Here is a 27,012-nt window from a genome sequence, read left to right as displayed (position 1 = left end):
GCAGGGTGGCCGCCCTGGGTGGCCGGAGGCCACCCCTCGGTCGATGGCTAGCCGGCCGCCATGGCGGCCGGCGACTGTCGCCGTGGCCGACGGGAAGGAGAAGCAACCGAGATCATCTCGGTTGCTTGGGTTGAAACAGAGGAGACCAAAACCCATGAAAGCAAGGAGGAGGGAGGCTTACCGGTGGTGGCAGAGGTAGTGGGAGGAAGATCTCGGCCGCCGGTGCTCGATTCGGTGGTCAAGCGGCAGTGGCGGCGCTCGAAATCTAGAGGATGAATCTCGGAACAGGTGGTGGCCGCGAGGGAGTCCGGGCGGCGCTCGGTCGGGAAGAGGACGCCGGTCACCAAGGAGAGGAGGAGGAGCGAAGGGGGGAAGAGGAGGAGGATGAGGAGGAGGATGCGGAGGAGAGGAGGGCTTGGGGATTTTTTTATCACCCCTCGCGGCGACTCTCCGCCGCGTGAATCGCAGCGGGCGAGAGGATTCCGCGGCCGGGATTGGCCGCGGATCGGTCGGAGATCCCCGCGGCGCCCTCGCCTGGTTTGTCCCCGGAAGAACCGGAGAGGATCGCAATCGCGATCCTCTGTTCCGGCCTTCCTAGAATGGGGACAGGGCTGAAGTCGGCTGGGGCTGCCGACTTCAGCCCCATATCTCACATTCTCTCCCCCTTAGAAAAATTTCGCCCTCGAAATTTAACATACCTTAGCTTGCAAAAAGGTTCGGATATTTCTCCTTCATCTCATCCTCCAGTTCCCACGTAGCCTCACGTTCAGAGTGATTGCTCCACTGAATCTTAACATAAGGAATTGTGCGCCTTCTCAACACTTGTTCTTTTCTATCAACCACACGTACAAGCTGCTTAATTTGCATAGCAGAGAACTCAAGAGAAAGTATAAGCACAACTACCTATGAAACTAAATTTGGTGTCTCTAGGGATCTAAAATTTTACCCGCTTTTCATGACAGTTAATGGTAGCAAAGTGTGACGCTAACCAGTCCATACCGAGAATTATGTCAAAGTCATACATATCTATATCTATCAAATTAGCAGGCAAGTCTCTACCTACTATCTGAACTGGACAAGTCTTGCAGACCTGATTACAAATCCTCCCACTTTCGGCAGGGGTGTTAACATGCAAATCATACTCTAACGGCACGCAAGGTAGGTCATGTTTTCGCACAAATATCCATGACACAATGAATGTGCAGCACTAGAATCGAACAGTATATAAGCATAAACAGAAGCAACCGGTAGTGTACCTGACACCACAGTATTGGATGCCTGAGCATCCTGCTGAGTCAGTGCATAAATACGACCCTGTGTGTGCGGTCTCCCTCCTATCTGCTGCTTAGGAGAAGAAGGCTGAGCAACCTGAACCGGAGCAGGAGAACCTTGCACTTGCTGGGTCCTTGTAGCTTGAGGCCTCTGATTTGATTGTGATACTTGCCGATTGCGAGGGCACTTTGCTATCTTATGACCCTGTTGGCCACATCTGAAACATGCGCCAGATAATCGTCTACAGAGTTCTGTCTTATGGGCACCACCACATGCTTCACATTTAGACTGGTCTTGTTGAATAGTCTCTCCATAAGATCCTTGCTTTTCTGATTGTCCAGACCTATTACGAGATTTTTCTGTCCTACTAGAATTTTGTCCACTATGAGTATCATCATCTCTGCTCCTCTTCTTTTGTATTCTATCTTTTGAATCTTGTGTTTCCTTCCTGACAATTTCCATATTCTTGGCTCTATCTACCAGGTCATCATAGTTGGTTGAGTGCACTACGGCCAAACCCCGACGTAATTGAGGCTTCAATCCTTCTTCAAATCTCCTCATCCGGGACTCTGCATCTATGACGAGGGTGGGAGCAAACCGAGCTAACCTGTCAAACTCTGCCTCATACTCATCCACGGTCATGGTTCCTTGAGACAGATTTAGAAATTCTCTCTCTAGCTCCCTAAAGTGACTTGAAGGGAAATACTTGGAGTAGAAGGCTGTGCGAAACCTCTGCCAGGTAAGTGCCTCCTGCTCGGCTGCCAATGTGCGCTCCACAGACATCCACCAATGATGAGCTCGGTCCTGAAGCATATAGGTGGCAAATCTGACCTTCTCTTCATCGGTGCACTCCATTGCTCTGAAGACTTTCTCCATTTCCTCTATCCAGGCTTCGGCCTCTTGAGGACTAGTGGTGCCTTTAAAAACTGAAGGAGTCATTCTCTTGAATTCAGCTATACTCCTTCTTTGCTCCGGAGGATCAACGACTTGCTGGATTGGTTGCTGAGGTTGTTGCCTCTGTTGGCGTACTAACCCAACGACCTCCTCAATCAATTCGAGCACCCGGGTTTGATTTTCGGCGGCAGTTTCTGGAGTCGATTGACCCTGGGGTCCTGAGCTATGCGATGCCTCGCCAGCTTGGTTGGTAGGGGCTCTTCCCCGAGAGCCCCTGACCATCCGATTCAGGCTACGGACACGACGAGGCGGCATTCTGATTCAGTAAAAATATATAGATGTTATAAAATCATCCAAACAGAATAATACGAAATAGTTAATAAAATAAATGAACATTATCCCCTTATCTGGTTCCTACCCATCTCTCAACCTTTCTGACGGATCCTACGAATCCTAAAACTTAGGCTCAATATAATTGTTTCAGTTACAATCCCTAGTGATCTTAAACCTGAGCTCTGATACCACCAAATCTGTCACGCCCCGAGCCCGAGGCGTGGCAGACGCCGCACGCCCGCACGGCGAGCCGCACAGGCGTGCTAGGCATCGGATCATATCAAAGCAAATACAGATGTTCAAAACTGACATAATTATTTAAATTTATTCAAAAGCAGTCTTACAAAATTTCAAATAACATATGCTGACGTAAGTCAAATACTCTAATCAATCTAACTAAAGGACCAATAACTGATGGAATCATCGAAACATCTAACACACTCCCCATTCCCGTGCGATCAAGCCTCCTGCGCGACGGCCGCGGACCTGTACAAAGTTTCATCAGTATTTCCGGTGAGGGCCCTTCGACGATCAAGTTAGAGTGGAGTAGATTTGGTCCAGCCCAAAAGTCCTTTACAAGTTACCTGACCGAGCTATTTATAGTCTCGGTGGAGTGGCCCAGGTGGCAGAGGCACTGTCAGCCCTCATCATGAGAGGTCGGCTTGACGGATAATGGGAGTAGCTTGGCTTCCTGGGTTCCGAGGCATGCTCGGTGGAGTGCTCCAAGCTCGAAAGTCGGAGCGTACTGCTGAGGTAGGCGGTCCGAGTTTAGTTGGGGAGGGTCGGCGAATACTGGAGGCACCCCGAACTTGGTTGGGGGAGTCGGCGAATGTCTGAAGTTGGTGGAGCCTTCGGCGGAGTCTCGAAGTCGAGCTGACTCGGGGCAGAAGTGTGGATTCGACTGGTTGGCGTTGACGTTTATTGGGCCGAAACTGGGCGGCCTTTTAGTTGTGGGCTGGACGATCCATTTTTTCCCCTATTCTTTGCCCCCCACTTCCGAGGTCGAGCTGCCTTGCAGCTCGGACGATGGAAGTAGGCAGACTTCTAATCGTCCAGTGCTTCAATCACATAGGCAAGAAGAGGTGTGTACCAAACTGGGTATGCCTTGGCATATTTCTTAGCCGAGAGCTTGACGTCGGACTTGGGAGGTTCGAGCTGCTAGATTTTCTTGAGTAGAATCTGCCGTGGAAATTTTTCAGTGTTCCACGTGAGCATTGCTTTCTGGAGGTTTCGATCATTAATTTTTTGTCCCCCGAAGCACTCCGACTGGCGAAACGTGAGAAGCCGGCCATTAATGCTCCCTTCTCCAAAGCGTCTCGTCTGGCGAAATGCGAGAGGTTAGCCATCAGTATTTCGAGCTCCAGAGCGCCCTCCATAATGATCAGCATTTAGTGGGGGTGATTTGGAGAGATTTGTTGACGCCGTCTTATGGCCTGCCATGTGGCGGATCCCGGGTCATCGGATCATTTAGGTTGCATGATTGCTAAATTGAAAGTAAAATATAAATCCATTGAAGGTTGAAGGATTTATTAAGCCTTTATAACTACAGCTCTAAATTTTTATCTAACATAGGAAATTAAGAGATGCCTATAGCACTATGGGTAACATACCTATTATACGGTCAAATATCTTGAGTCCATTATAACAAGTGACTATTGATACTATTTCATGAGAATGATTTGTCTAGAAATGCTTCCCTCATCTTGAGGGGAAAGTAAAACTGGCATGGGGGGAATTTGCAAGTCTATAATCCTTCCTTCTAACATATCTGGAACCTTACCCATCGAGAGTCTATTTATTAGCTTAGTCTGAATGCACCATAAAACTACTAGAATTATCCCTTTGGCAATCTCTTCTTCCACTTGGGTCATGGCCGTGAAAGTTCTCAAATTTTCATCCATGTTGAGATGCTTGTAAATCCAATGTGAGAAGTGGATATCTCACGGATGTTGTCTTCTTGAACTTCAATATTTTTTCTTCCCCCAACCATTTCAAGCGCTATCATCCCATAACTATAAACAATGGATTTGCTAGAGATGCCTCTAAAATTCCTTGAGAAGACCTCAAGGGCAATAAATGTAGCCTACAGTCCCTCAAGATTTGGCTATTGATATGATTCTGTCAGCCGAGTGTGAGGACCCGTGCGGGCGTGTGTTTAGTCCTACATCGGTTATTTGCTGGGTAGATCTTGGTTACTTATACAGGATCACGGAATCCAAATAATACCTTGCGGCTAGCCATTTTGGGTGAGATCCTGGGTTGTTACAAATGGTATCAGAGCGTTCTCGGCCCATAACCTATGTGTACTAGGGGATACTGCAGCACGGATCCATTGGGGCTGACCATGGGCCAATCGTGGTGTTTGTGACTAGATTTGAATAGATTTGAACCCTTAGCCTGACGAGGACGTCAGGGCTTGAATGGGGGGAGTATGTGAGGACCCGTACGGGCGTGTGTTTAGTCCTACATCGGTTATTCGCTGGGTAGATCTTGGGTTCTTATACAGGATCAAGGAACCCAAATAATATCTTCCGGCTAGCCATTTTGGGTGAGGTCCTGGGTTGTTACATCGAGCGACACTATTTTAGCTGGCCGAAAATAAGATATTTTTGGATATTGCAGCCATGGTAGAGATAGTCTAAGCCTCGTGCATTACCAATTTCAATCTCCAATTGTTTCACATCCATTCAAGATCTAGAATAATTTGTTGCTTAATATAAATGAATTTTTCAAGTGATCCATTAACTATGATCTCATATATGAGAATTCTAGTGAATGCGTCCGAACACAAGTTTAGTAAACTCACAATGTTGTTATGATAAGCGCAACCAATGCTGATAACCTCGATGAAGAATTCCCTGTATTTGCATTTAGAACTATTCAAGTTCTTCGCTGCCACCATAACTACATTGACCTTTTCTGTGACGGAAGGAAGAGGTCATCTTGAAGTTGCTAAATCTCATTGTGGCCAAGTATCCGAACAACTTCATGAAGGCTCCCAGCTTTGGATCTTTCTTTGAACTGTTCAATTTTCTATGGCAACAAAAATAAAGTTGGAGGGGGAATGTCTCAATACACAATTGATGACCGTATCTTTAAATTTATTAACTTTTTTCATGTTCATCACATATGTCCATACTAGCATAAAATTAAACAAATAAGTAATTGGTTAAATTATAATAAAAATGGCTGGACTAGTTCGTGATTAGACTACGAAACAAGCCTTATTATCTATTTAGCTGGCCGAACCGTTGTACCGTCAAAGGCGGCGAATATTGATCTATTCCATCTGCTGTTTCTCACCTACCATCAATATGGTTATAGATCAAGTTATACTTCATCTTCTTTTTTTTTTTTCCTTTTTTTTTTTTGGTTAAAAATAGGAGGGAGGGGGAGGGACCAGCCCACCCGCGTAGCAGCACCCACTGGGGCCCCCTTCCACCCGAAAATGTTCGATACAGGTCGCAGGTTTCGCGTGCCTTCCCCGACCCGTGGGCTCACCCCACTGGGCTCACCGCCTCACGTGTGGGTACGTCAACCCAGCGCCACCTTGGTACAAGTGGAAGGAAAGAATAACCGCCAGCAAGCCATCCGGGCGTGGAGCATCCGGTCCCCTAATTTAATCGACGTCCGTGCGTTTCGAATCCAGGCAACTTGGGCAGAATTATCGCCTCCTTACCACTAGGCTACCATTTTGGTGGCAGTTATACTTGTCTTTGGGAACGTTGCCTTTGGCCACGGTCTACTGGAATTGGTGGACAACTGAAACCATTTTATTACTACTTTATAAAACAATACAAAGCAAATCACGATCACCCTTCCTGACTACTTCAACGGTCTAAGCATCGCATAAACCGGGTCCCTCATCCCTCCACTCTCTCTATATATACCTATCTACTCCAAGCCATCCCAGCGCATCGAGCTTCGATCTAGACTCTCGAGTTCCATTCCTCCTGCACTCTCTCCTGCTTAACCGAACAGACATGGCTTCACGCATCCTCCTCCTTGCTTTCCTTGCGCTGGTTTCTTCTCACGCAATTGCTTCTGATCCTAGTCCCCTCCAGGACTTCTGTGTTGCTGACAAAACGTCCCATGGTAATTATATATATTCTTCCTTTTTTCAAGTTGAGCAAAATTTCTTACTCATCCACAAACTTATAAGTAGGCTTTCGAACGAGGTTCTTCTCAAGTTTTTCTATCAACCTTGGTGAATTATGTTAATTTTTATTGTGCAGTATTTGTCAACGGTCTTGTGTGCAAGAACCCAAACGATGTCAGAGCTGATGATTTCTTCTTCTCCGGCCTCGACAGGCCTGGCGACACTGCAAACAAACTTGGATCGAATGTGACTTTAGTTAATGTGGAGAAAATTGCAGGGCTCAACACCCTTGGCATCTCATTGGCTCGCATAGACTTTGCTCCTTATGGCCTGAACCCACCTCACATCCACCCTCGGGCGACAGAGATTTTGACGGTGTTGGAAGGCTCACTCTATGTGGGTTTTGTGACTTCCAACACGGACAACCGTCTCTTTGCCAAAGTCATCAACAAGGGTGATGTGTTCGTGTTCCCCCAAGGTCTTATTCACTTCCAGTTCAACTACGGGACGAAGAATGCTGTTGCTATTGCCGCATTGAGCAGCCAAAACCCTGGTGTGATCACTGTAGCCAATGCGGTGTTTGGGTCGAAGCCACCCATCTCTCGTGACGTTCTTGCAAAGGCCTTTCAGGTGGACAAGAAGACTATTGACTGGCTGCAGGCTCAGTTCTGGATGGACAACAACAACTGATAACTCTTTCTTTGCTACAAGGATTGCTCCGCTGATTCATTTGTATTATTTTGATTGTTACACTTATTCATTTGCATTCTTTAGCACAAATAAGCAAACAATGAGTTGACAATTCTACAGCAATAAAGGCAATTTATTTCCCAGTAGGAGAAAGTGCTTCTTGCTTCTGTTTTTATTTTTCTTTTTGCTGTAACATTAGGTCAAGATGTTTGTTGGACTTGATATCACAAATTGCTTATTCCTTTATTTTTATGTTTGTGAGCGGATAGGATGAATTAAGCCATAGGCATCATAGAGGAAAAGATGGATTTTACTGAATGGAGGACTGAAAAAGGAAAAGTATTTGGATCTGGATTGTCTTTCAGCAGCCATGGCTTCAAAAGTTTGGCAAAAACAGAATAGTGGTGTATGACATCCTCCGCACAGGTTTGAGAAGCACCTACTTCTAAGCTTCTGTCTGGACTCAGGCTACTTCTAATTTTGACTATTAGGAAAACAGCTATTCCTATCTCTCTCTCCTCTATCCCTGGCTGGAGGAAGAACAAAGTTGAAGGGATGCAACAGGCGTAGCAAACCTATATTTTTAATACAAATCAAATTGGATTATTGATCCAATATCTTGGTTAAATCGATCTCCATTTAAGTTTTTAATAATTATATCTTAGACTAGTGGCTGGTTATGGTGCATTATTTGCAATATTTCCAAACCCAAACAACTTCGAATTATTTACCTGAGTTGGCTGATCATGTGACTTGTTCGGTAAGTAGTTCTGGCCAGATAAAGTTGAAAATAACTTGATGAACTCATCAAAAATTGTTAAGTACAACTAGAATACATAATAGTCGATTTGAAACCTTATTACTTCAAAAATTTATTAGATTAATATAATATCTATTTTGAAAATTATTTAAAGACATACTTACTAATGAGATGCTGTTGTTGCAGAAAATCCAAATTAATTTACAACCATACTAATTTGTCACACAAATAAATCATAAATAAATATCAATATTGAAAACTATTGGTTATACAATAATGTATAGGTGATATAATTTATCTTATCGATAAATAGCCTGTATTCTATAATAAAACTATATATATTACCAATAAAGTTTTATTTCACTAGTAATTGTTGTACTTATCTGATACCATCGTAACATAAAATTTTTGAAACATTCATTTATAAACATTACAATATTATAGACCTTTTATGATAATATTTGAAACTATTACTATAGAATACAATTTCTTATAGTGGTTATAAGATACCCTCGCTATATAATAACTTTTAATAACTCTCACGATGAAACTTTGTGAAATTATATATCTGTTTTCATATTTCTTAGAATCATTACTAGAGAACATTTATATTGATGGATTTTGCTAAGTGTTACTAAAGTTCTGTCACTAGACATTGTTTGTTGTAGTAGAGGCTGGAATTTCGGTCCTCTACTTTGTTTTGTTTGTTGCTCTATTTCACTATTGCATCTTTGTTCCTAATGTTGTGTTGTCTGTAATATTATTTGCTCTATGGCCCCACTTCCTCACTATTTTCAGCATCGTCAAATGTGAGATAATGCCTCTTTTGGAAAGGGCCAGAGCAGGGGATCGCAAACGCGATCCCCTCCATCTTCTCCGGGCGCAGAGATACCGTGGGCATCCTGCAGCTGCATCGCGGTCGTCCCACGTCCACCCCGCGGCCGCACGAGCGGCCTCTGATTTTGCCCCACCGCCGCAAAAATCGCGGCGGAGAGCCATTACGAGGGGATAATAAAAACCCCTCTTTTTCCTTCCCAGATCACCACCGAGCCCCTCTTCTTCCTCTCCTCCCTCTCCTCTCCCTCTCCTTCCTCTGCTCCTGCTTCCCAAGTCACCGGTGAGCCGCCTCGGCCTACCACCACCACCACCCGAGCCTCCTCTGTTTCGAGATCTCCTTCCTCTTCGGAAAGCACCGCCGCCACCGCCGCTTGACCACCGGATCGAGCACCCGCGGCCAAGATCTTCCTCCCACTGCCTCTGCCACCACCGGTAAGCTTTCTCTGCTCTTCGATCTCAACCTTTATTCCATGTCTTTTTTTTCTCTGTTTCGGCCCCACAAACCGAGATCATCTCTTCGGTTGCTTCTCCTCCCCATCAGCCGCCGCAGCAGCCGGTTGGCCGTCGACCGAGGGGTGGCCTCCGGCCGCCCATGCCAACCACCTAGCCAGCCCTCTCCCCTCTCCCCTCTCCCTTCTCTCGGTTTCCATCTTTCCTGTCCATGGGGAGTTTGGGGAAGATGAAGGCCCATCGTGGGCCGAATTGGGCCAACTTAGGCCCGGTTCACTGTGGGCTCAACTTGGGCCCAGACCCGAATCCAAAATCTGAAATCCAAACCCAAAACCCAGTTCAGACCCGAAACCCGGAACCCGAAACCCAAAGTTGTTTGGCCAATAAATGAAATTTTGCAGTTAAGCCCTTGACAGTATATTATTTCACAAAAGGATCTTCTGTAATTTATGTTTGATCCCTAAAAGAAAAATTTATTACATAAAGATCCTCAAATATAATTATTTGGTCCTTTTACCCAAGTTTTATTATGGAACGGTGCTATGTAATTAGACATTGGTCCCTGAAACGAATTTTTATTGCATAAATGAACAAATTAGAGGCCAACCTTGGGAGGGCCCTACTGGGCCGAGTCTATGCGGGCCCATTGGGCCGTGTCCGATGTGGGCCCTATCGGGCCATGTTCATTATGGACCAACTCTAGGCTCTGTTGGGCCGTGCCCAGTAGTATTATTTCTGGATTTTGCTTAGCTCTAAAATTAACAAGAAATTAATTAAATTTAAACAGGTGAACCTGATCCGCCTATCTGAAGTAGGGACTAAGCGAGAAGAGGTAAGTAACTTAATGCTTCAAAGTGCATTTTTTAAATTATTTGGTAAAATAATTATTAGTGGTTTAAATTTCGAAATATGTTTTGTATTTAGTAAGATGGGTCTGGCATGTTAAATTTTATTTAAAAATTATGCTCTGAAATCCGTAAATTATGACTGGGCAATTTATGAAATATATTATATATATATATATGCATTCTCAGCATGGCTATGATCTGTTCTGTTCTAGCCCTACCAATGGGGATTATACGTTGGCCCTGTCGACTTGTATCTGTGAGGAACCGGTTTCGACACCGTACCACCGGTGCTTAATAATAGTGGTGTTTGGCACCTTGTGCAATCCATGCCACTAGGTTACGTGGTCGTAGCCTATCATGTTGAGATTCTAATATTAGATTTTTTGGAAAAATGATAATAAATTTTATTGAAACAGTAAAACGATGTTATTTATGATTTATTCCAGACATTATTCTGCATTTTGATCTGATATCCTCTGACCCCACTTTGGGGTATTTTGTTGCTTACTGGGCTAGTATAGCTCATTATTTTATTTTCTCTATTTTTCAGATCCAGAGGCTTGATCACACGGGATTGGGGAGTGCGTTAGATTTTTCGATGATTTTTCAGTTATTGTATTTTAGTTAGTTTAGTTTGGACATTTGAATTATGTTAGCCAATGTTATTTTGAAATTTTGTAAGACTGCCTTTGAATGACTTTAAGTATTTTTGTCAATTTTAAGCATCTGTGATTTACCCTCAAATAAGTTTTGAACATCCGTATTTGCTTTGATGTGATCCGCTGCCTTGCACGCCTGCGCGGCCCGCCGTGCGGGCGTGCGGCATCTGACGCGCCTCGGGCTCGGGGCGTGACATCAAATGTTCTCTCACTTGGGCAAGTGTCTTCTGGTGGTTGGCTTCGATCCTCTCCAGTTCCCAATAGGGCATTTTCCATATGTTTTTTCCTTCCCTATATTTTCATTTTTCGCCTTTTTCCCCCTTGTGTGATCATTTTAATATTTTAAATGAAAGAGTGTGCATTAAAGAACCCTCATCCCCCAAAAGAGATTTCATAAAAGGAAGAGGAAACAACAAATGATTTTGTTATTTTGCAATTTAGTTCTTTTTTCCCATTTCCCATAAGTATAAGATTATTAGTGTATACATATATACATATATATATATATACACACACCAAACTAATTAGATTTATGAATATACATAGAAATTTTTAAAATTTAAAAATTAACTATATTTTTCCTTGCAATTTTGTTTCATCTTTTCTATAGTAATATCAAATTACCAATAATATAATCCTTGTATCTCCGTAATCCATAACATCCTATACTGACTAGCCAACCCTAAGATAACCATAAAACAAATTCGGGAAAAAATGAACAAATAAAAATTCTAATTGCAGAATATATACGACATCAGCTCTTTGAGTCACATGTGTAATTATAAAAAACCATCTGACAATTAGATTGAATTCTCTAGACAAGGAACCTTCAATATCAAATAATAAATCTAGTAAATAATATGTAATTATGAAAGGCAAATAAAGAAAAAACTTAAAGCGCCAAAGATTTTCCCTATTTGGTGTTGCCTAATCCAACCTGATCAACTATGTCAAAACCCCAATCCCATTGCTCTGCTGCACTAAAGTCAGCACCTTCGCCAACTTCACCAATCTCAAAGACTCTCCATCCTCTTCATGACCTTCATGTCTACTTCGATCCATCCATCCTTATCTGGCTAGAAATCTAGGACCATAGTCTATGCGCGTGGCTGGAAGGTGACTAGTAGATATGATCGAAGTTAGAGAAGGAATGGGTATTGCTGCTACACCCACAAGCTATCGACTATGCTCCGACGGGCAATGTGAAGAAAGAGAGAGAGAAAAGAGATGCAATTAAGGTACTTGAAAGTAGGCTAGTGTTGGCCGCCGGCCATCCCCTATCCTTATCGGCATCGAAAGAAGCCATCGAGGTGGAGAAGGAGGTGGATAGGCATCAAGGGCATGGGAGGAGGCTTCAATCAATTCAATATCTCAAATCATAATTTTCCTTCTAAAGGAAATTCATATCAACTAAGAACCGGCTAATTAGGCACTTGGAGTTCATTGAATGAATTACCAATCTAACTATAGTTTCTAATTGTTTTGCTTGAACAACATAATTTATAGAGCAATCTAGTTGTTCCTCCAAATCTGGTGGATATCTGCTCCACTTGGTGCAAGTTGAAATTCTCATCCATCCTGCGATGCATTATTCTCATGCTTGTAGTAGCTATTTTATGGTCATGTTGGTTGGAATGGAGCTCTAGATTCTTCCTCTACAATGTTCAGCAATTAGGTGGATAGGAAAGTTGTGAAGCTCTTATCTGACTGTTCAACCTCATTCAAGGATCGTGAACTTTTAAACTTTACAATGGTTGTGAAGAAACTTGTCACGCCCCCGACCTAAGATTGTGAGTCAGGGATCGCAGCAGCTGCCGCATACTTATAAAAACCTCTCTCCACAAGCATGTAAGATATCTCAATATGATATCATATACAAGCAGCATAATAAATTTAAATAATTAACATTCAAATTCTAATTTAAATGATAAAATTAAAAGTCTTACAATAAATAATATTCTAAAATTTTACATCAAATCAAAAATAAAATCTAGTGTAAATAAAGATTGTCAAAATCTTATCTCTAGTCGCTCTTCCATGATAAATTCCGGAGTCAAGCTAATTGTTCAAATCTTTAAAAATATAAAAAAAATCTATAATGAGCTAGACAGCTCGATAAGTAATGAATACCTTAACTTGAAAATTTATGTAAAAACGTATGTGACAATAGTAAAATAAAAATGATCACAAATCAGTATAAAGACAAGCAATTCCACTCAGCCTAGCTCGACTCTAAGGAAGAGGCTCTGCCCCTCCGAGGAAGAGCTCCGAGAGTCACATAAGGATACAAAGTTCACACTACATCACCGAGATCCATATCTAATATTTGCAACCATAGAAGGATCTTTTGTCAATAAATGACATGAAGACTGCTATGACTCGATGTTAGTGGTTTTGCTGGACCTGATTTAAGATGTTGTTCAATTAGGACTATGTGGCCATATGAAGTGAACTTAGTTCGAGAGTCATTTTCAAGCTATATATGTAATAGTCCAGCCCTCAAGCTTGTGGGACAGCCCGAAGAGGCCAGGCCCAAGCTCGGGCATGCCCTGTTGCACATGAAGGAGGAGAAGACTCCTGATCGGAGTCTTCTTTCTCCTCTGATAACGCCGAACTCTGAGAATCCTGAGGCAATCCCAACACTGACCAGACTCGAGATTCAATCTATTTAAGACTCCTTCCTTCCACTTTGATTGTCATCAACGAAAATCCGAGATATCACTGCCGATTTCCAAGTTCTTCTTCCAGATTTTCTTCATCGATTTGTCACCAGAAAGGCCATCGAAACCTCACTTGCCTTCTTCTCTTTTTTTTCAAGTTTTAGAGTTGTTGCCACGCTGATTTGCACCAAAAAAATCACTAAAATTTGATCCGAAAATGGGGTGCCTTATTTCGGCATCCTTCTTCCACGTTCACCACCATCGGTTGCTTATTTGAGCCAAACTTCGCCATTTCTTGGGATCATCGATTTTGCATGGCCGTCGGTCAAAAAAGAATCCACCATGATCTATGCCGAGTTGTTCACCCCTTGCTCTTCTTGATCTTCTTCTACCCTTCTTCGTGCCGGCCGACCACTGTCGCCGATGGTGCCGCGACCGAAGGGCCGCCCGTGGCTATCATCGTCGAGGCTGGGCCGACTAAGTGGCCTGCAATGCTCTGATTCGAGATGAGAGGGGGGGATTGACTCTCCCCTATTTTAAGAAGATAGAAGAGAGTCTTCTCTCTTCTTTCTCTCTCCTCTCTTCTCTCTCTCCTCTCTCTCTTAATTTCTTTTCATTATAGACTAAGGTTGACCCTAGTTAAGGGCTCTGAACTAGTATCACTGCGACCATCCGTCATGCTAGCCTTAACCCGAATATTGCTGAGTATCGTTGGACTCTATTACCATGAATCCCTATTGTGCTTTATGAATCATGGTTTGATTGTCTTTTCATGATTTGACTAGTTGGACTGGCCAGAGCCGATTGACCCAGATCGTCGGACGCTGCATCTAGTCGACCCCATTCATCCAAATTGTTAACCACCATTGGACCTCTAATTGATAACCCTTGATTTATACTCTTGATTTGATATATGATTCTTGATCAAATGAATTGGATTATATTGCACTAACCGATTCAAATAATTGGGCGTTGTTATCTAGTTGGTTTTGTATATCTTTTTATACAATTCTATTTTCATGGTCAGCCTTGGTTTTGTATGAGGCTATAGTCATCCAAGCAGAAAGAAGCCCGACAAGATCTTATACTCTAGTTTCTCTCTTTTTCTATTTGTTTCTCTTGGTATTTTCTCTCTCTAGCTTGATCCGAAGAAATTTTGGTTAAAGGGACTCAAGGGGTAGTCTTAGATTACTACATGATGGAGGAGCCTTTAGTGGATCAATAGGGAGTTCTGGGTTGTCGGATATCTTGGATAATTTTTTATGTTGATTTGGTTCTATAGGATAACAATCTTTTGGGCAAGAAGAAATTGAACAGGATTTTGCGCACTCCGGTTTGTAGATTGTGGTAGTCTATCTGGGTTCTCAGCAAAGAGGTAAGAATTCTTGTATACTGACCTGCATGATATAGATATTTTTGTACCTATATGTATTTTATGCTAATGATCTAGATAAGTAAGAAGCAAGAATGATTTTATGATCGTTTTGGTATTTAAATGTAATTTGATCATATTTACTTGTGATTGATAGTATGATGGGTGCATATATGTACATAATTTATACTTAAATAATAGGACTAATAGATACGGTGCTTCGGACTAACCACGTAATATTGATTGCCCCGTTATGGATGAAAAACATGACCGTGGTTAGTCGAAAGCCAGAAATAAAGTTTAAAAAAATTGATGGATGGATGTGAACTTGATTAAATGAATAAAGACTTTGGGCTCATCTCGTTATCATTGGTTGCCCTGTCACAGGCTGAAAATATGATACTACTATTTATGCCGTGACAGGCTAGAAATGTAAAGCAATTGTTTTTTCCATCATAGGCTATAAATGTGAAACTACTGGTTGCCCCATCAAAAGCTGAAAATGTGATATTATTGGTTGCCCCATTACAGGCTGAAAACGTGATACTATTAGTTGCCCTGTCATGGGATGGAAACATGATCAGAATTTGGCCCAAAGTAAAAAAGATAATTTATTCACATAAAGTTAAAAAGGAATGGAACAATGTATTAAGTAAAGAAAAAAACATCTGTATAAGCATTGTTAACAGACGCAATTACATGTACAATTTAAATACATATTAGACGGCAAACAGAATATTAAGCATATAGAGCAAGTTTAGATATTAAGCACAAATTAGAGCTATAAACAGAATATTAAGTCATCAAGCAAAATCACCAGCATGGATGTATGCCGGTTGAGATCCGCAGCAGAGGAGGGCGGTCAGCCGGATCAGTAAATGGCTTCGACAAAAGGAGGAGAAGGAGGAGGAAGAGGGGGGGGGAGGAGGAGAAGGCAAGCGAAGATGGGGATGAGGAGAAGGCGATACATCTGTAGGAAAGCTTTGCGGTGGGTACGGGCAGACGGAAGGAGGAGGAAGAGGGAGAGGAGGAGAAGGAGACCGGCCAGAAGGAGGAGGAGCAGGAAGAGGGGGTGGAGGAGAAGGAGGCCATCTAAGAGAGAGAAAATGAGATGGGGACCAGCGCGGCGAGGAGGAGGCGAAGGCAGAGTTATTTGGGCTGAGAAGGGTCAATTTAGGGCTGAGAAGGGTCAATGGAAGGGGTGATCGGACTATTTGGGGATAAAACTAGCTTCCGATGATGCATAGAAGTGTCGTCCTAAGATTGGCTTTCGACAATGCTTTTAAACATTGTTGGAAGCCAATATTAGGACGACGCTTCAAAGCGTCGTGGTTTCGACTTGGCTTCCGAAGACGCTTTTAAGCATCCTCAGAATTCAATATTAGCATGTTGGTTTCGCACGGTGCTAATAAGCGTCGTCTTAGTGTAATTCCTGCCCCGACGCCACTAAAAAGTTTTGGCAAATTTTTGCAGGGTGACTAAATTGCTAACGCTTCTTTTTAGCATCGGCGCATGAGAGTCGAATATACTATTTTTCCTGTAGTGTTGTTATTCCATTCCAGCTCTGCTTGTTCTTCCTCCAAGAGTGGTATTTCTTGACGGGTGTTGGTTTGTTCTGCTTTAAGGAATGTGAGTCGGTCCCGATGCGCAATTTATCTTTTGAAGCCTTGGAGGGGTAATTGATAGAATTTCTTTTTAAGCCTAAGAAGTGGCTTGTATAAAGCAAGGATTAATGACCTCCTGACTATTTCCAATTTCAAATAATATAATTTTCTTAGAATCCTTTCTTTCTTTATAATAAAGTAGCTAGATTTGTAATAATTTCTTTACTAACGACTGAACTTTAGATCAAAGCAATTTTTTAAATTGCTAATATATAGAAAACTCCTTACTCTTTGGATTCAGAAGAAGGGCCAATGAATAAAATTTCCTCTTGACTCTAAATAAAAAGGCATCACAAATCCGATTAAGTGCTGTTGAACGATATTTCATGGGTTTAATATGTAGGTGGATAGGGCGGTATAAAAAGGTCTGAAATGAGATAGATGTAAAGGCAAAATGGAATGGTTTCAGGGAGATAAAGAATATCTAATACTTTGAAATCTATTTCAATAGAGATTATTCACTCTTTTATAGTGTTTAATAGACACACACACACACACACACACACATATATATATCATGTGCATGAGTGCGTAATTTTAGATTCTTTATTCTTGCTATCTTTTTCGTCATAATTTTTTAAAAATCTTCAGTTTTTTTTTATTTATGAGTCTTCAGAACTTAGAATGTGAGGATCCGTGCGGGCGTGTGTTTAGTCCCACATCGGTTATTCACTGGGTAGATCTTGAATACTTATACAGGATCAAGGAATCCAAATAATAACTTCCGGCTAGGCACTTTGGGTGAGATCCTGGGTTGTTACAAATGGTATCAGAGCGGACCCGGCCCGTAATCTATGTGGACTAGGGGACACTGCAGCACGGATCCATTGGGGTTGACCACGGACCGATCGTGGTGTTTGTGATTAGATTTGAATGGATTTGAACCCTTAGCCTGACGAGGACGTCAGGGCTTAAACGGGGGAAGTATGTGAGGATCCGTGCGGGCGTGTGTTTAGTCCCACATCGGTTATTCACTGGGTAGATCTTGGATACTTATACAGGATCAAGGAACCCAAATAAAATCTTCCGGCTAGGCATTTTGGGTGAGATCCTGAGTTGTTACATAGAATTTCTGGACTTTGTGTCGGAAAATAAAAAATTGTGAAGTATATGAGGACCCAACATGGCTCCGCCTCTTGCGAACGGTTTGTGGTTCTGGGGTCTGCCAGAGGTGGGTATATATTTATATATATTATTAAGTAAACAATGTTGATCGTACATTTTTTTGACCATGTGCTCTAACACCAAGACTATCAAACCTTTTGATCTCTATGACTGGATACACACAATAGACTGCGTCTCCGGCCTGCAGAGCAAGTAGTTTGTGTGAAACCTTCATACCTAACCTCATAGACTCTTCTACTGCCACTACAACAAAAGAGATGTTTGCCGACTCTAAATTGCCGACGCTAGATAAAAGCGTCGGCAATTTTTTTTCTTGCAACAGTAAATGCCGACGCTTTGAGAGAGCGTCGGTAAAAAATCTTTTGCCGACGCTTTGGATGGATTCACCGACGCTAAAAAGGGTTGGCATAAGGGAGAAATGCGACGACGCTTATAAGCGTCGTCGGACTTCATATCTCCCACCACAAAACCCGATCGACCCTCTCCCTCCGCAGCCTTAAATCCCTTATAGCTCACGCCGACCGACTCCCCCCTCCCTCCGCCGATCTCAGCCATTCCCCTCCTTCGAGCGACCCCAAATCGCGTTCCTCCGCCGCATCTCCTTCCCCTCCTCCCCCTCTCCGTTGGCCTCCTCTCTGTGGATATCTCCCGCCTCCTCCGCCGCAGATAAGCCCAAATCCCCTTCCTCCTCCTCCTCAATGCCCCCTTCAAAGCCCTCTCCCTCTCCCCCGCCGCCGCCCCAGACGCCCACTGCCTCTTCTCCCTCTTTCTTTCTCCCGATTCTTCACTCTGTAATAATTATTAAATTAAGAAAGGAATTAAATTAAAAGAAGGAATGGAGAAGGGGGAAAGAAATGGGGCTCCCGAACCGACTCCACGACGCCTCCAGCGACTCCATCCCGATCCTTCTCGTCGTGGCGGCCGCCGGGTGGGTCTCCTACCTCCGCTCCCTCCTCCTCTGCCTCCTCCACTCCCTCGGCCTCCAACGCCTCCACCCCTCCTCCGCCGCGGCCGACGATCCCCTCTTCTCCGCTGCCGCGTCCGGCCTCGCCGGACTCGTCGTCGTGGCCTCCTCCGGACGCCCCTTCGCCTACGAGGCCTTGCCGTCGGCGGCCGCGGAGGGGGAACGAGATGAGCCGGGCTGCGTGGTGTGCCTCTGCGAGCTCGCCGACGGCGACCGGCTTCGGCGGCTGGATTTGGTGAGGGAGTTATTTGATCTAATGGCAGAAAGAGGTGTGGTTTCTTGGAGCTGCATGATTTCGGGCTATGCAGAGTAACAGGTTCATGAAGGCACTGCACCTCTTTAAAGTGATGCAACTGGAGAAGAGTGCAAAGCCCATTGGGTTGGTGGATGAAGGGTGCAGGTACTTTGTGAATATGTCAAAAGTTTATGGGGTTCAGCCTGAGATGAAGCATTATGGTTGCATGGTTGATTTGTTGATTCGAGCAGGGTTGTTGGAAGAGGCAGAAGGGATCGTCAGAAGCATGACAATGAAGCCAGATGTGATGGTATTAAACAATGCTGCTATAGTTTTTGTTAGCTGATGGTGCTTTAATATTAAAGTTTTACTACATTTAAATGCCCTAGTGGTTGCAATTAGATTTATTGTTTGGTGATTGAGTGATTCTATGCCAAATTAATGTCATTCGCTTGAACCTTGGCTGATGCTTTCAGCACAGTCTTTTAATAAATCAAACATGCCACTGATATGCAACCTGGCCTATCTGCTTGGAACTTGCTGGTTTGATCTGTTCATATGGATTACTAGAAGAACCAACCTTGCCAAACAATGTCCTGGTGGTTCCAATCAGACCTGATTTAATCAGCTGGTCTGCCAGCTCCTAAACTATTGATGCTCAGAGAATGTCGTTACACATTCAGTGAGTAGACAGACACAATTTATGTTATGTCAGTGGTTCCATGTTTAAATGATAATTTTACAAGGTTTGCTGCTAATGCTTGTGCCGAACTTTTGATTGCTTATTACCACCAATCAGATATTCTTAGAGTTTTACACTTCTAAACATCGGTGTGGCAATGACTATTCTCATAGGCTGCATTTCACACTCTCATAGCTCCAACGATGGATATTTTTCTCTGTGTTCACCATTTTCATTTAGTAAAATGATTTCCTACTCAAAAGAAAGCAGCACAATTACAAGAACAAAATATCAAAAACATATCATTGTCATAGGCTATACTTTTTTTATTGATGGAAATCTTTTGCTTTCACCTTTTGCACTTTGTGGTGAAGGGCATATTCTAAGATAAAATACCTGGTTTAGCTGGCACTGATGGCACTTTCAAAGTACTTTTCCATCATTTTGAAGGATAAGTCGGCCATCATTGAGACTTCCATTGGATCTAGGTGTCACATTATATGTAGCCTCCCCCATGAGCCTCAAGGCATTTTCAAAGAACTTTGCCTCAAGGCATGAGGCAAGATGAGCTTCCAGCCTACCAAAAAAATGTCTTGACCATGTTATCGTTACAGAATTTAGGATTTATGGTATGGATACCATAAGGAAGCCATGAATTTTGAAGGCTTACTTATATTCCAACGATTACCTTAAATAGGGATTAGTACTATGGATCTATTACCGATCACATTATTGCTCCCAAATTAAAATATGCTGATACATTTTGTTTATCCTTTTTCAGCAGAAGACATTAGAGAATTTTAAGAACATTATCCTATTATCTTCGCCACAGGTATCGTTTCTTTCTCCATTAATAATAATGGCTTCTTCTTTCTCAGATAGTTTTAGTTTGCAGTGAGAGATATGGGATGATTATGCTGTTAACGTACTCTTGAAGGCATGCCATAATACACAGAAATATTGATGCAGACCTGGAAATCTTGTTCTTCTTTCCTTCACCTTTCTAATTATATTTCCTTTCCCCACCGGGATTCTTCAGTTACTTTTTGTAATCAAGGATAAACAAATTTGGATGAGACCTACATGATTTTTCTTTAATTCCTTATTTCCTTTTGAACTGTCTTATAATCTTTTAGTCCTCTATTGCAAATAATCTAAATTGAATTACATATTAACAAATGCATATGATCAGGCAATGGGGCATTAGCTTCTGTAAAAAATTGTATGTCTTTTACTTTCAAGGCTGATCACACTCTCACATGTTCGTATTCTAATTAAAATTTCTGCTGTTATTTGATAGTTACTTCTTCTGTAGAGATGGCTATGTCAACAAAAAACAATTGAATGCCTAGATATTGTGATGTTCTAGAACAACTCAAATAGATAAACTTGGAAACTTCTGCTAGAGAAAATGTTTTGATCCATATGAATTTAATGCAGTTCTTAAGTATATCTTTATTTTTACCCATACTTACTGAATTTAATGTTAGCTTGAAGAGTGGGATTTATGCCCAAGTTTCATTCCTCATCATCCACAAATATTCCCAAGATCTCATCAGCACAGCAAGAGGCTAAGATGGCTGCAAGTATGATTCAGATGGTTGTGAAATGGGTCCAACTTTGGTACCATTCTGTTTAGTTCATGTGTAAATCCCTTACTGCATTCTATCCAATATAAATGTCCGGTATTTACACTTGACCTGGTATAAATAATTGAGATGCTTGTTTTTGGTAATTTGGAAATTGTTCCATGCTTGGACTGGTTAATTCTTATGCAGCCTCTGACAGTACACTTACAGGAAAGCACAAGGCACCGTAAGCCTGACTTTCCCACCTCTGAGGCTACTGAGCATCAGTATTTGGCTGCAGAATAAATTTTAAGGGGATAAGAAGAACTCATCCAGATATTGTTGAAATGATGCGACTTATTTAATAGGACAGAATTTTTTTGGCATTGGATTAGAGGGATAAATACAAGAAATAAAGTATATTTAATGCTGCATAGGATGATGATTTGGATTTCTATTACAAGGTTGAATTTATCCTCTCATTCTTTTTGTTGTGTTTAGAGAGTGGTTAAGAATAAAAAAAGTAACTGGAGGGATAACTTTCCCTTTTCTATGTTGTAAGAATAAATTCCCATATGAGGAATTTAATGCAGTTCTTAAGTATGGGTTTGTGATTCATCCACTGTTTTTAATATTTTATGATTTATACATTAGTTACTCTTGCATTTTTAACATTTGGGGATTCTACAGTTATTAATACTTCTTCTAAATTCTCTTTTCTTTCAAAGAATTTGTTATGGCTTTGGCATGTGGTGCATGGGAGAGCATGTCATGCATTACTGTTGTTTGCATCAAGTTTTTGTCGAAAAAAACTTCATTGATCTGGCTCGGTCCCATGGACAGAAATTAGTGTTTAAAAAGAAAATCCTTTCAGACGAACGTATTGCATACTTAACATTGCTTGGGTTGAGTTAAGAAAGTTTGAATGTGTTGTTGTGTTTCAGGTTTAAGACTTGGAGGAAGGATACTTGCCGATGAAACTGGGACAGAGTTAGTATTGAAAGAGAGACCTGGATTTTGACTTCAATCCATTTACAGAAAATAGAATTTTCTTCAGCCATCTTGCTTTCTCTTAGTGCTGGTTATTTTATCCTCCCTTCTTGATCTGGCCATAGCTGTGGACATGTTGTACTCCTAATGTTTATAGTCATCATCTGACCAAAGATATTTATATACTACAAACAAGAGAAGTTCATGGTTCTGTTGGTTCTTCTGGTGGTCCTGATGTGGTGCTGACGGTCCTACTATAGTTCTCAAAAAGTAATTGATCCTTAGGTCTACCTAAACCATCTTTTTAGCTTTATAATTAGCATCTAATTTTGCAATTATCATCTGACACAGGACATTTGTACTAATGCACTATAAAGTAATGTATGAGAGAACTCTCATGTAGCAATGAGTTGTTGATGCTCTGCACATTGCTATTGATGCTTGCAGTGATTGCTGGATTTTTATTACCTGTATGATTCAACAACTGTTTCTTGATCTCTTTATTACCGCTGCTTGCCTCGGCTTTGTTGTTGTTAAGCCTGCGGCCTCTGCGAGTGTGGAGGATGCCTTGCATGTTTGCGGTCTCATGTCCTATTAACATGGTAGCCCCTTTGTTCTCACCTGCTAAGGTTATGATTCTTGTTGTGCCCTCGCTTCCCCAGCTGCTGCAACTTCCCAAGATTCAGCTTTTGGACCAATTTGGGCTCCTGAGTTGTTGCTTCTTGTTGTGGCTCGGAGGTTTCTTGGGGTGGTGAGGGAGATCTTGACCTTGTTGGAGTTGGAGATGGCTCTGAAGATCTTCTAGAAGATGGTGATGGTTGCTGCAGCTATGTTTGTTCTGCTGGCTGCTTCTGAGATGATTTCTGTGACAGCGACGGTGAGGGCGATGGTGGTGGAGCTCGAATCCTCCTGATCGGTATTTCTGTTGGAGTGGCTGATGGGGATCGGGATGGTGATGGACGCCTTGATTGAGGTGGGGATGGGGGCTGAGGCTGGGTTGCGGTGGAGCATGAGCAGCTGGCCATAGCGTAGCCACTGGTGGACGTGGAGGTGGTGTGGGATTCTTCAGGGACTCGTGGTAGTTTGATTTCTAGGCAAGAATTAATATTAAAAGCCTTTTATTTTTTTAAAAAAATTAATATTCTAACGACGCTTTAAAGCGTCGTTAAAATTTCGACCAGAAATCAATTAGCGACGCTTTAAAGCGTCGCTAAAATGTCGACCAGAAATCAATTAGCGACGCTTTAAAGCGTCGTTAGCTACCGACGCTTTAAAGCGTCGTTACATTACAGCTAGCGACGCTTTAAAGCGTCGCTAAGTTTGCAATTGCCGATGCTAAAAAGCGTCGGGAAAGCCTCGACGCTTTTCAATGCGTCGAAAAAAATTTCTCCACTGTAGCATAGGCGACGCTTTGCCGACGCTGACGAAAGGGTCGGGATGGTTTTTAGCGACGCTTAAAAGCGTCGTTAAAGGCCAAAAAAAGCGTCGCTAATGACCATTATTCTTGTAGTGTGCGTTATTAGAGCATGACTGGTTCCATCTCCTGGTCTATATATACCGATCCTCTCCATGCCTTCTTATGCCGCCAAATACCCTCATTTCCTCTAAAGATTTAATTTCGTATAGGAAAGAGATGGCTTGCCATATCCTCCTCTTTGCTCTCCTTGCCTTGGCTTCCTCTCGTGTGATGGCCTCCGATCCCAGCCAACTTCAAGACTTCTGCGTTGCTGACCTCAAGTCCCCTTGTAATTACTCTTCACTCTTATCTTTTACTAGTTTCAACATAATGGTTTACGAGTTACCCTTTGTTGCTTAGCTTCTTCCTTTGGATGCAGTCCTTGTGAATGGTTTTGTTTGCAAGCCACCAATGCACGTGACAGCGGACGACTTCTTCTTCTCCGGCCCCGATATGCCTGGCAACACGTCGTACTAGCTTGGGTCTAAGGTGACGCAGGTGAATGTGAACCAAATTGCAGGGCTCAACACCCTCGGCATCTCCTTGGCTCGAATAGACTATGCACCTTACGGTCTCAACCCACCACACACCCATCCCCGGGCCACCGAGATCCTTACAGTGTTAGAAGGCACGCTCTATGTCGGCTTTGTCACATCCAACACCAACAACGGCAACCTTCTCTTCAGTAAGATGCTCAAGAAGGGTGATGTCTTTGTGTTTCCCGAAGGTCTAATCCATTTCTAATTCAACTACGGTCCAACGCCTGCCGTGGCCGTTGCAGCCCTAAGCAGCCAGAACCCTGGAGTGATCACTATAGCCAATGCAGTCTTTGGATCAAACCCACCCATCTCTGATGCGGTTTTGGCCAAGGCCTTCCAAGTGGGCAAGGATATGATCAAGTATCTCCAGGCTCAGTTCTGGGTGGATAACAACTAGTGAAGAAGGCCACAAACGGCGTAGTGCAAGTGTCAGCACATATGGTTCATCTTGTGAATTGCTTCCACAAAGCGATTGTTTGGCATATGGTTAAATAGGTGTCTGTTTAGTCGACCAATAAGAACACCCGCTGGTTTAGAGGTGTTCATTTGTTTGGTGTACGTGTATCATATTCTATATAATTTAACTTCATAAGGATTAGAAATTTCTCTTTCTTATTATAGAGTTTTTTATATAAACATATTGTTTCTATTGAAATTTTGTATAAAAAAATAATTGGGCCCTATCGAAAGTGCAGAGCCCAGAGCTGTTATCTTCAAAGGATCACCCATCTTTCAATTCTGCAATGCATCAATTGTTCTCTCTTGCTCTGTTTGCTCGCTGGCAAGTTTGCTAGGTTCTGGCTCCAACCTTTAATGGTAGCTGCTTCCAACATACCCCATAGGGCCATTTTAACTTCTGCAATATGTCCTAGAAAGTTGTCAACTCGGTTGCATCTTGAAGTGATTAATCCAGCTTGAGGTGATAGCTTAATGATCAAAGATTGAACAAGGGAGTTGCTGGATGCTGGTTTACTTTGACTTGGTAGTCTGTTTAGTCGACTGTATCTTGATGCTGGACAATTGGAATCAACACTAGTATCTATTTTCTAGCCATTACTGGGAGTGCTCCTGTGTCATTGTCTTCTAAAGGAAGCAGGTTGTTTGCTTCTTTCCTAGCCTTTCTCCAAATTAAGTACTATATCAGTTAATGTACCATAATTCAGGACACTATCTGGTGTCCCAGTTATTTGAACTCCAAGATCAAGCTTGATTTTGATGTCCCAGTTATCACATAACATCATCTAATTTAACCTTTTATCTATTTTATAATACGAATAAATTAGATAAAGCTATTAGAAAAGTATTTTGCCAATTTTTTTTTATGGGCCAGCCATCAACAAATTTGACAGGAAAAACTCTGTTTTAATTTGTAGTGAAAGATTCTAGTTTATAAGAAAGTCTCTCTTTCTCCTTTTTTTTTTTTTTTTGTTGATAAGAGAGGTAATAACCACCCTAAGAGGGAGGAGTAACCAAAGAGTGGAGATTTACAACTTCAGAAAAACCAAGATGGAGTAGGTATTACAAGCTTTCATCAACTGAAGGAAGAGAACCATCTTGACTTATAAAAGGTATAGGGTAAAGAGATCACTTCCAGAAAACACGCGCATAGTGACGGAAAATTAGTGACGACCCATTATCAGTCACTATTTGTGACGGATTAGTGACAGAAAGAAATTTGGTCACCATGCTGTGAACTTAGTGACAGATTAGTGACCGACCGGTCACAAAATACGCGGGTAGGGTGGGCGCCAAAACTTAGTGACCACCGTAGTGACGGGATATCTGTCAGAAAACTGGTAACTGAAATTGCAACGAGACAGTGACAAATTCACCCGTCACAAAAATCGTAACCCAAATATTTATAAATCTTTAAAAGATTATTTTTGATAGTGACGGATTATTGACAGAAATTTTCATCACCAAATTTACTTTCTAATTCCAAAAATATTAAAAATAATATTTTTGAGTAATTATAAATTAAAAAAGAAAAAAAGATGAAAGGAGGAAATCTAAAATGAACTAAGTGTGCCGCGCTTAATTTCTAATCCCCCCCCACCCGCCCGCCCGCCCGGCGCCAACACCAAAATTCTAATCCCCCCAAACCCTAGCCCCTGCAGCCGCCCCTCAACCCCCCACACCCCGCCCTCCTATCCTCCCAGTCCCAGTGCCGCTTCTCCGCTGCCGCCTCGAGATCCTCCATCTCGGCCAGGCGGAGCTGCTTCGATGGCCACCGGAGACCTCTCTGGTTCCGCCGCCTAGGGTTCTGCTGCTCTTCTTCTTCTTCGAGGTTTCGCAAACTCGATTCCAGAAGGGGAGAGGTACCGGTTGGTCTAGTTCTCTTCCAACGTAGGCAAATTTCTCCTATTTCTCTCTCTCTCTCTCTCTCTCTTAATTTCTGTTACATCATAATTTCCTCATTGTAAAGATTCTTGAGTCACAAAGAGATGCTTTCTTCAAGTAGGTAGTGTAATATTGAAATAAAGAAAAAATTTCTCATATGTTGGATAATTAATGCTATTTGTTTCCTCGCAGGAGGAAATGGGATTATTTTTTTATAATCGTATCATATGTTCTGTGGAAATCACCTTTTGAATAGTCCCATTCGGTAAGAAGGCTGAGATTCTTGGATTGATTTTCTTCTCCACGATGTAAATCAAAAGTGACTGACGTAATTGAAGTATCTGACTTCTTCCATTTTCTTCTACAAGTTGTTAGAAAAGAGATGGGAAAAAAAGAAGGGTTGAAGAGTTACTCTTCTTTTGTTGCAACTCTTGCTAGGAACTCAATTTTCACTCCTTGTAATTTCCCCATGACTTGAAACTAAGGACACAAGAAGTCATCTTATTAATCTGTGGAGGATTCACAAAGCTGACTGCATATGCATGGGTCAACCGAGGCATGCTCTTTGCGCCCAA

General features: G+C 42.3%; 3 protein-coding genes and 1 pseudogene across 7 annotated transcripts; 3 read left to right on the top strand and 1 right to left on the bottom strand.

Moving 5' to 3' along the window:
- Positions 1-699: 699 nt before the first annotated feature.
- On the bottom strand, positions 700-2,055 carry LOC103696882. The gene is made up of 4 exons (XM_039128501.1): positions 1,880-2,055; positions 1,257-1,720; positions 947-1,143; positions 700-852 (listed from the first exon to the last, which is right to left on the bottom strand). Exons 1-4 carry the CDS (start codon positions 2,053-2,055, stop codon positions 700-702), a joined length of 990 nt encoding a protein of 329 aa, XP_038984429.1.
- A 4,361-nt stretch (positions 2,056-6,416) lies between these two features.
- Positions 6,417-7,519, top strand: LOC120111505 (putative germin-like protein 2-1). The gene is made up of 2 exons (XM_039128619.1): positions 6,417-6,594; positions 6,735-7,519. Exons 1-2 carry the CDS (start codon positions 6,483-6,485, stop codon positions 7,286-7,288), a joined length of 666 nt encoding a protein of 221 aa, XP_038984547.1. The 5' UTR covers positions 6,417-6,482; the 3' UTR covers positions 7,289-7,519.
- A 10,610-nt stretch (positions 7,520-18,129) lies between these two features.
- Positions 18,130-22,544, top strand: LOC120111504 (E3 ubiquitin-protein ligase RHA2A-like). 5 transcript variants are annotated; one of them, XR_005512668.1, is made up of 5 exons: positions 18,130-18,862; positions 18,936-19,172; positions 20,326-20,376; positions 21,035-21,190; positions 22,057-22,544. XR_005512668.1 is itself a non-coding variant. In XM_039128616.1 (4 exons), exons 1-4 carry the CDS (start codon positions 18,518-18,520, stop codon positions 22,060-22,062), a joined length of 639 nt encoding a protein of 212 aa, XP_038984544.1. In that variant the 5' UTR covers positions 18,131-18,517; the 3' UTR covers positions 22,063-22,544. The 5 variants fall into 5 exon arrangements, 4 of the variants coding, with proteins under 4 accessions (XP_038984544.1, XP_038984546.1, XP_038984543.1 ...); XM_039128616.1 differs by lacking the exon at positions 21,035-21,190 and having other exon boundaries at positions 18,131-18,862; XM_039128618.1 differs by having other exon boundaries at positions 18,131-18,862; positions 18,936-19,027; positions 19,114-19,172; positions 20,326-22,538.
- A 1,191-nt stretch (positions 22,545-23,735) lies between these two features.
- LOC120111455 lies at positions 23,736-24,494 on the top strand (annotated as a pseudogene).
- Positions 24,495-27,012: the final 2,518 nt, after the last annotated feature.

The sequence above is a fragment of the Phoenix dactylifera genome, chromosome 8 (assembly GCF_009389715.1).
Source record: "Phoenix dactylifera cultivar Barhee BC4 chromosome 8, palm_55x_up_171113_PBpolish2nd_filt_p, whole genome shotgun sequence".
Taxonomy (NCBI): Eukaryota; Viridiplantae; Streptophyta; class Magnoliopsida; order Arecales; family Arecaceae; genus Phoenix; species Phoenix dactylifera.
The sequence above is the reverse complement of the archived record's forward strand: the minus strand, read 5'-3'. Positions and strand labels throughout refer to the sequence as shown.

Excerpts from the sequence above, each read along its gene's own strand:
- LOC103696882 (XM_039128501.1), bottom strand. The coding sequence starts at position 2,055 with ATGTCTGTGGAGCGCACATTGGCAGCCGAGCAGGAGGCACTTACCTGG. Across the intron at positions 1,144-1,256 it reads ATCCAATACTGTGGTGTCAG|AGTATGATTTGCATGTTAAC; the intron begins GTACACTACCGG and ends GCGTGCCGTTAG. Across the intron at positions 853-946 it reads TTAACTGTCATGAAAAGCGG|CTTGTACGTGTGGTTGATAG; the intron begins GTAAAATTTTAG and ends CAAATTAAGCAG.
- LOC120111505 (XM_039128619.1), top strand. The coding sequence starts at position 6,483 with ATGGCTTCACGCATCCTCCTCCTTGCTTTCCTTGCGCTGGTTTCTTCT. Across the intron at positions 6,595-6,734 it reads TGCTGACAAAACGTCCCATG|TATTTGTCAACGGTCTTGTG; the intron begins GTAATTATATAT and ends TTTATTGTGCAG.
- LOC120111504 (XM_039128615.1), top strand. The coding sequence starts at position 18,518 with ATGGGGCTCCCGAACCGACTCCACGACGCCTCCAGCGACTCCATCCCG. Across the intron at positions 18,863-18,935 it reads GGCTTCGGCGGCTGGATTTG|AGTAACAGGTTCATGAAGGC; the intron begins GTGAGGGAGTTA and ends CGGGCTATGCAG. Across the intron at positions 20,377-21,034 it reads TCCTATTATCTTCGCCACAG|CTTGAAGAGTGGGATTTATG; the intron begins GTATCGTTTCTT and ends ATTTAATGTTAG.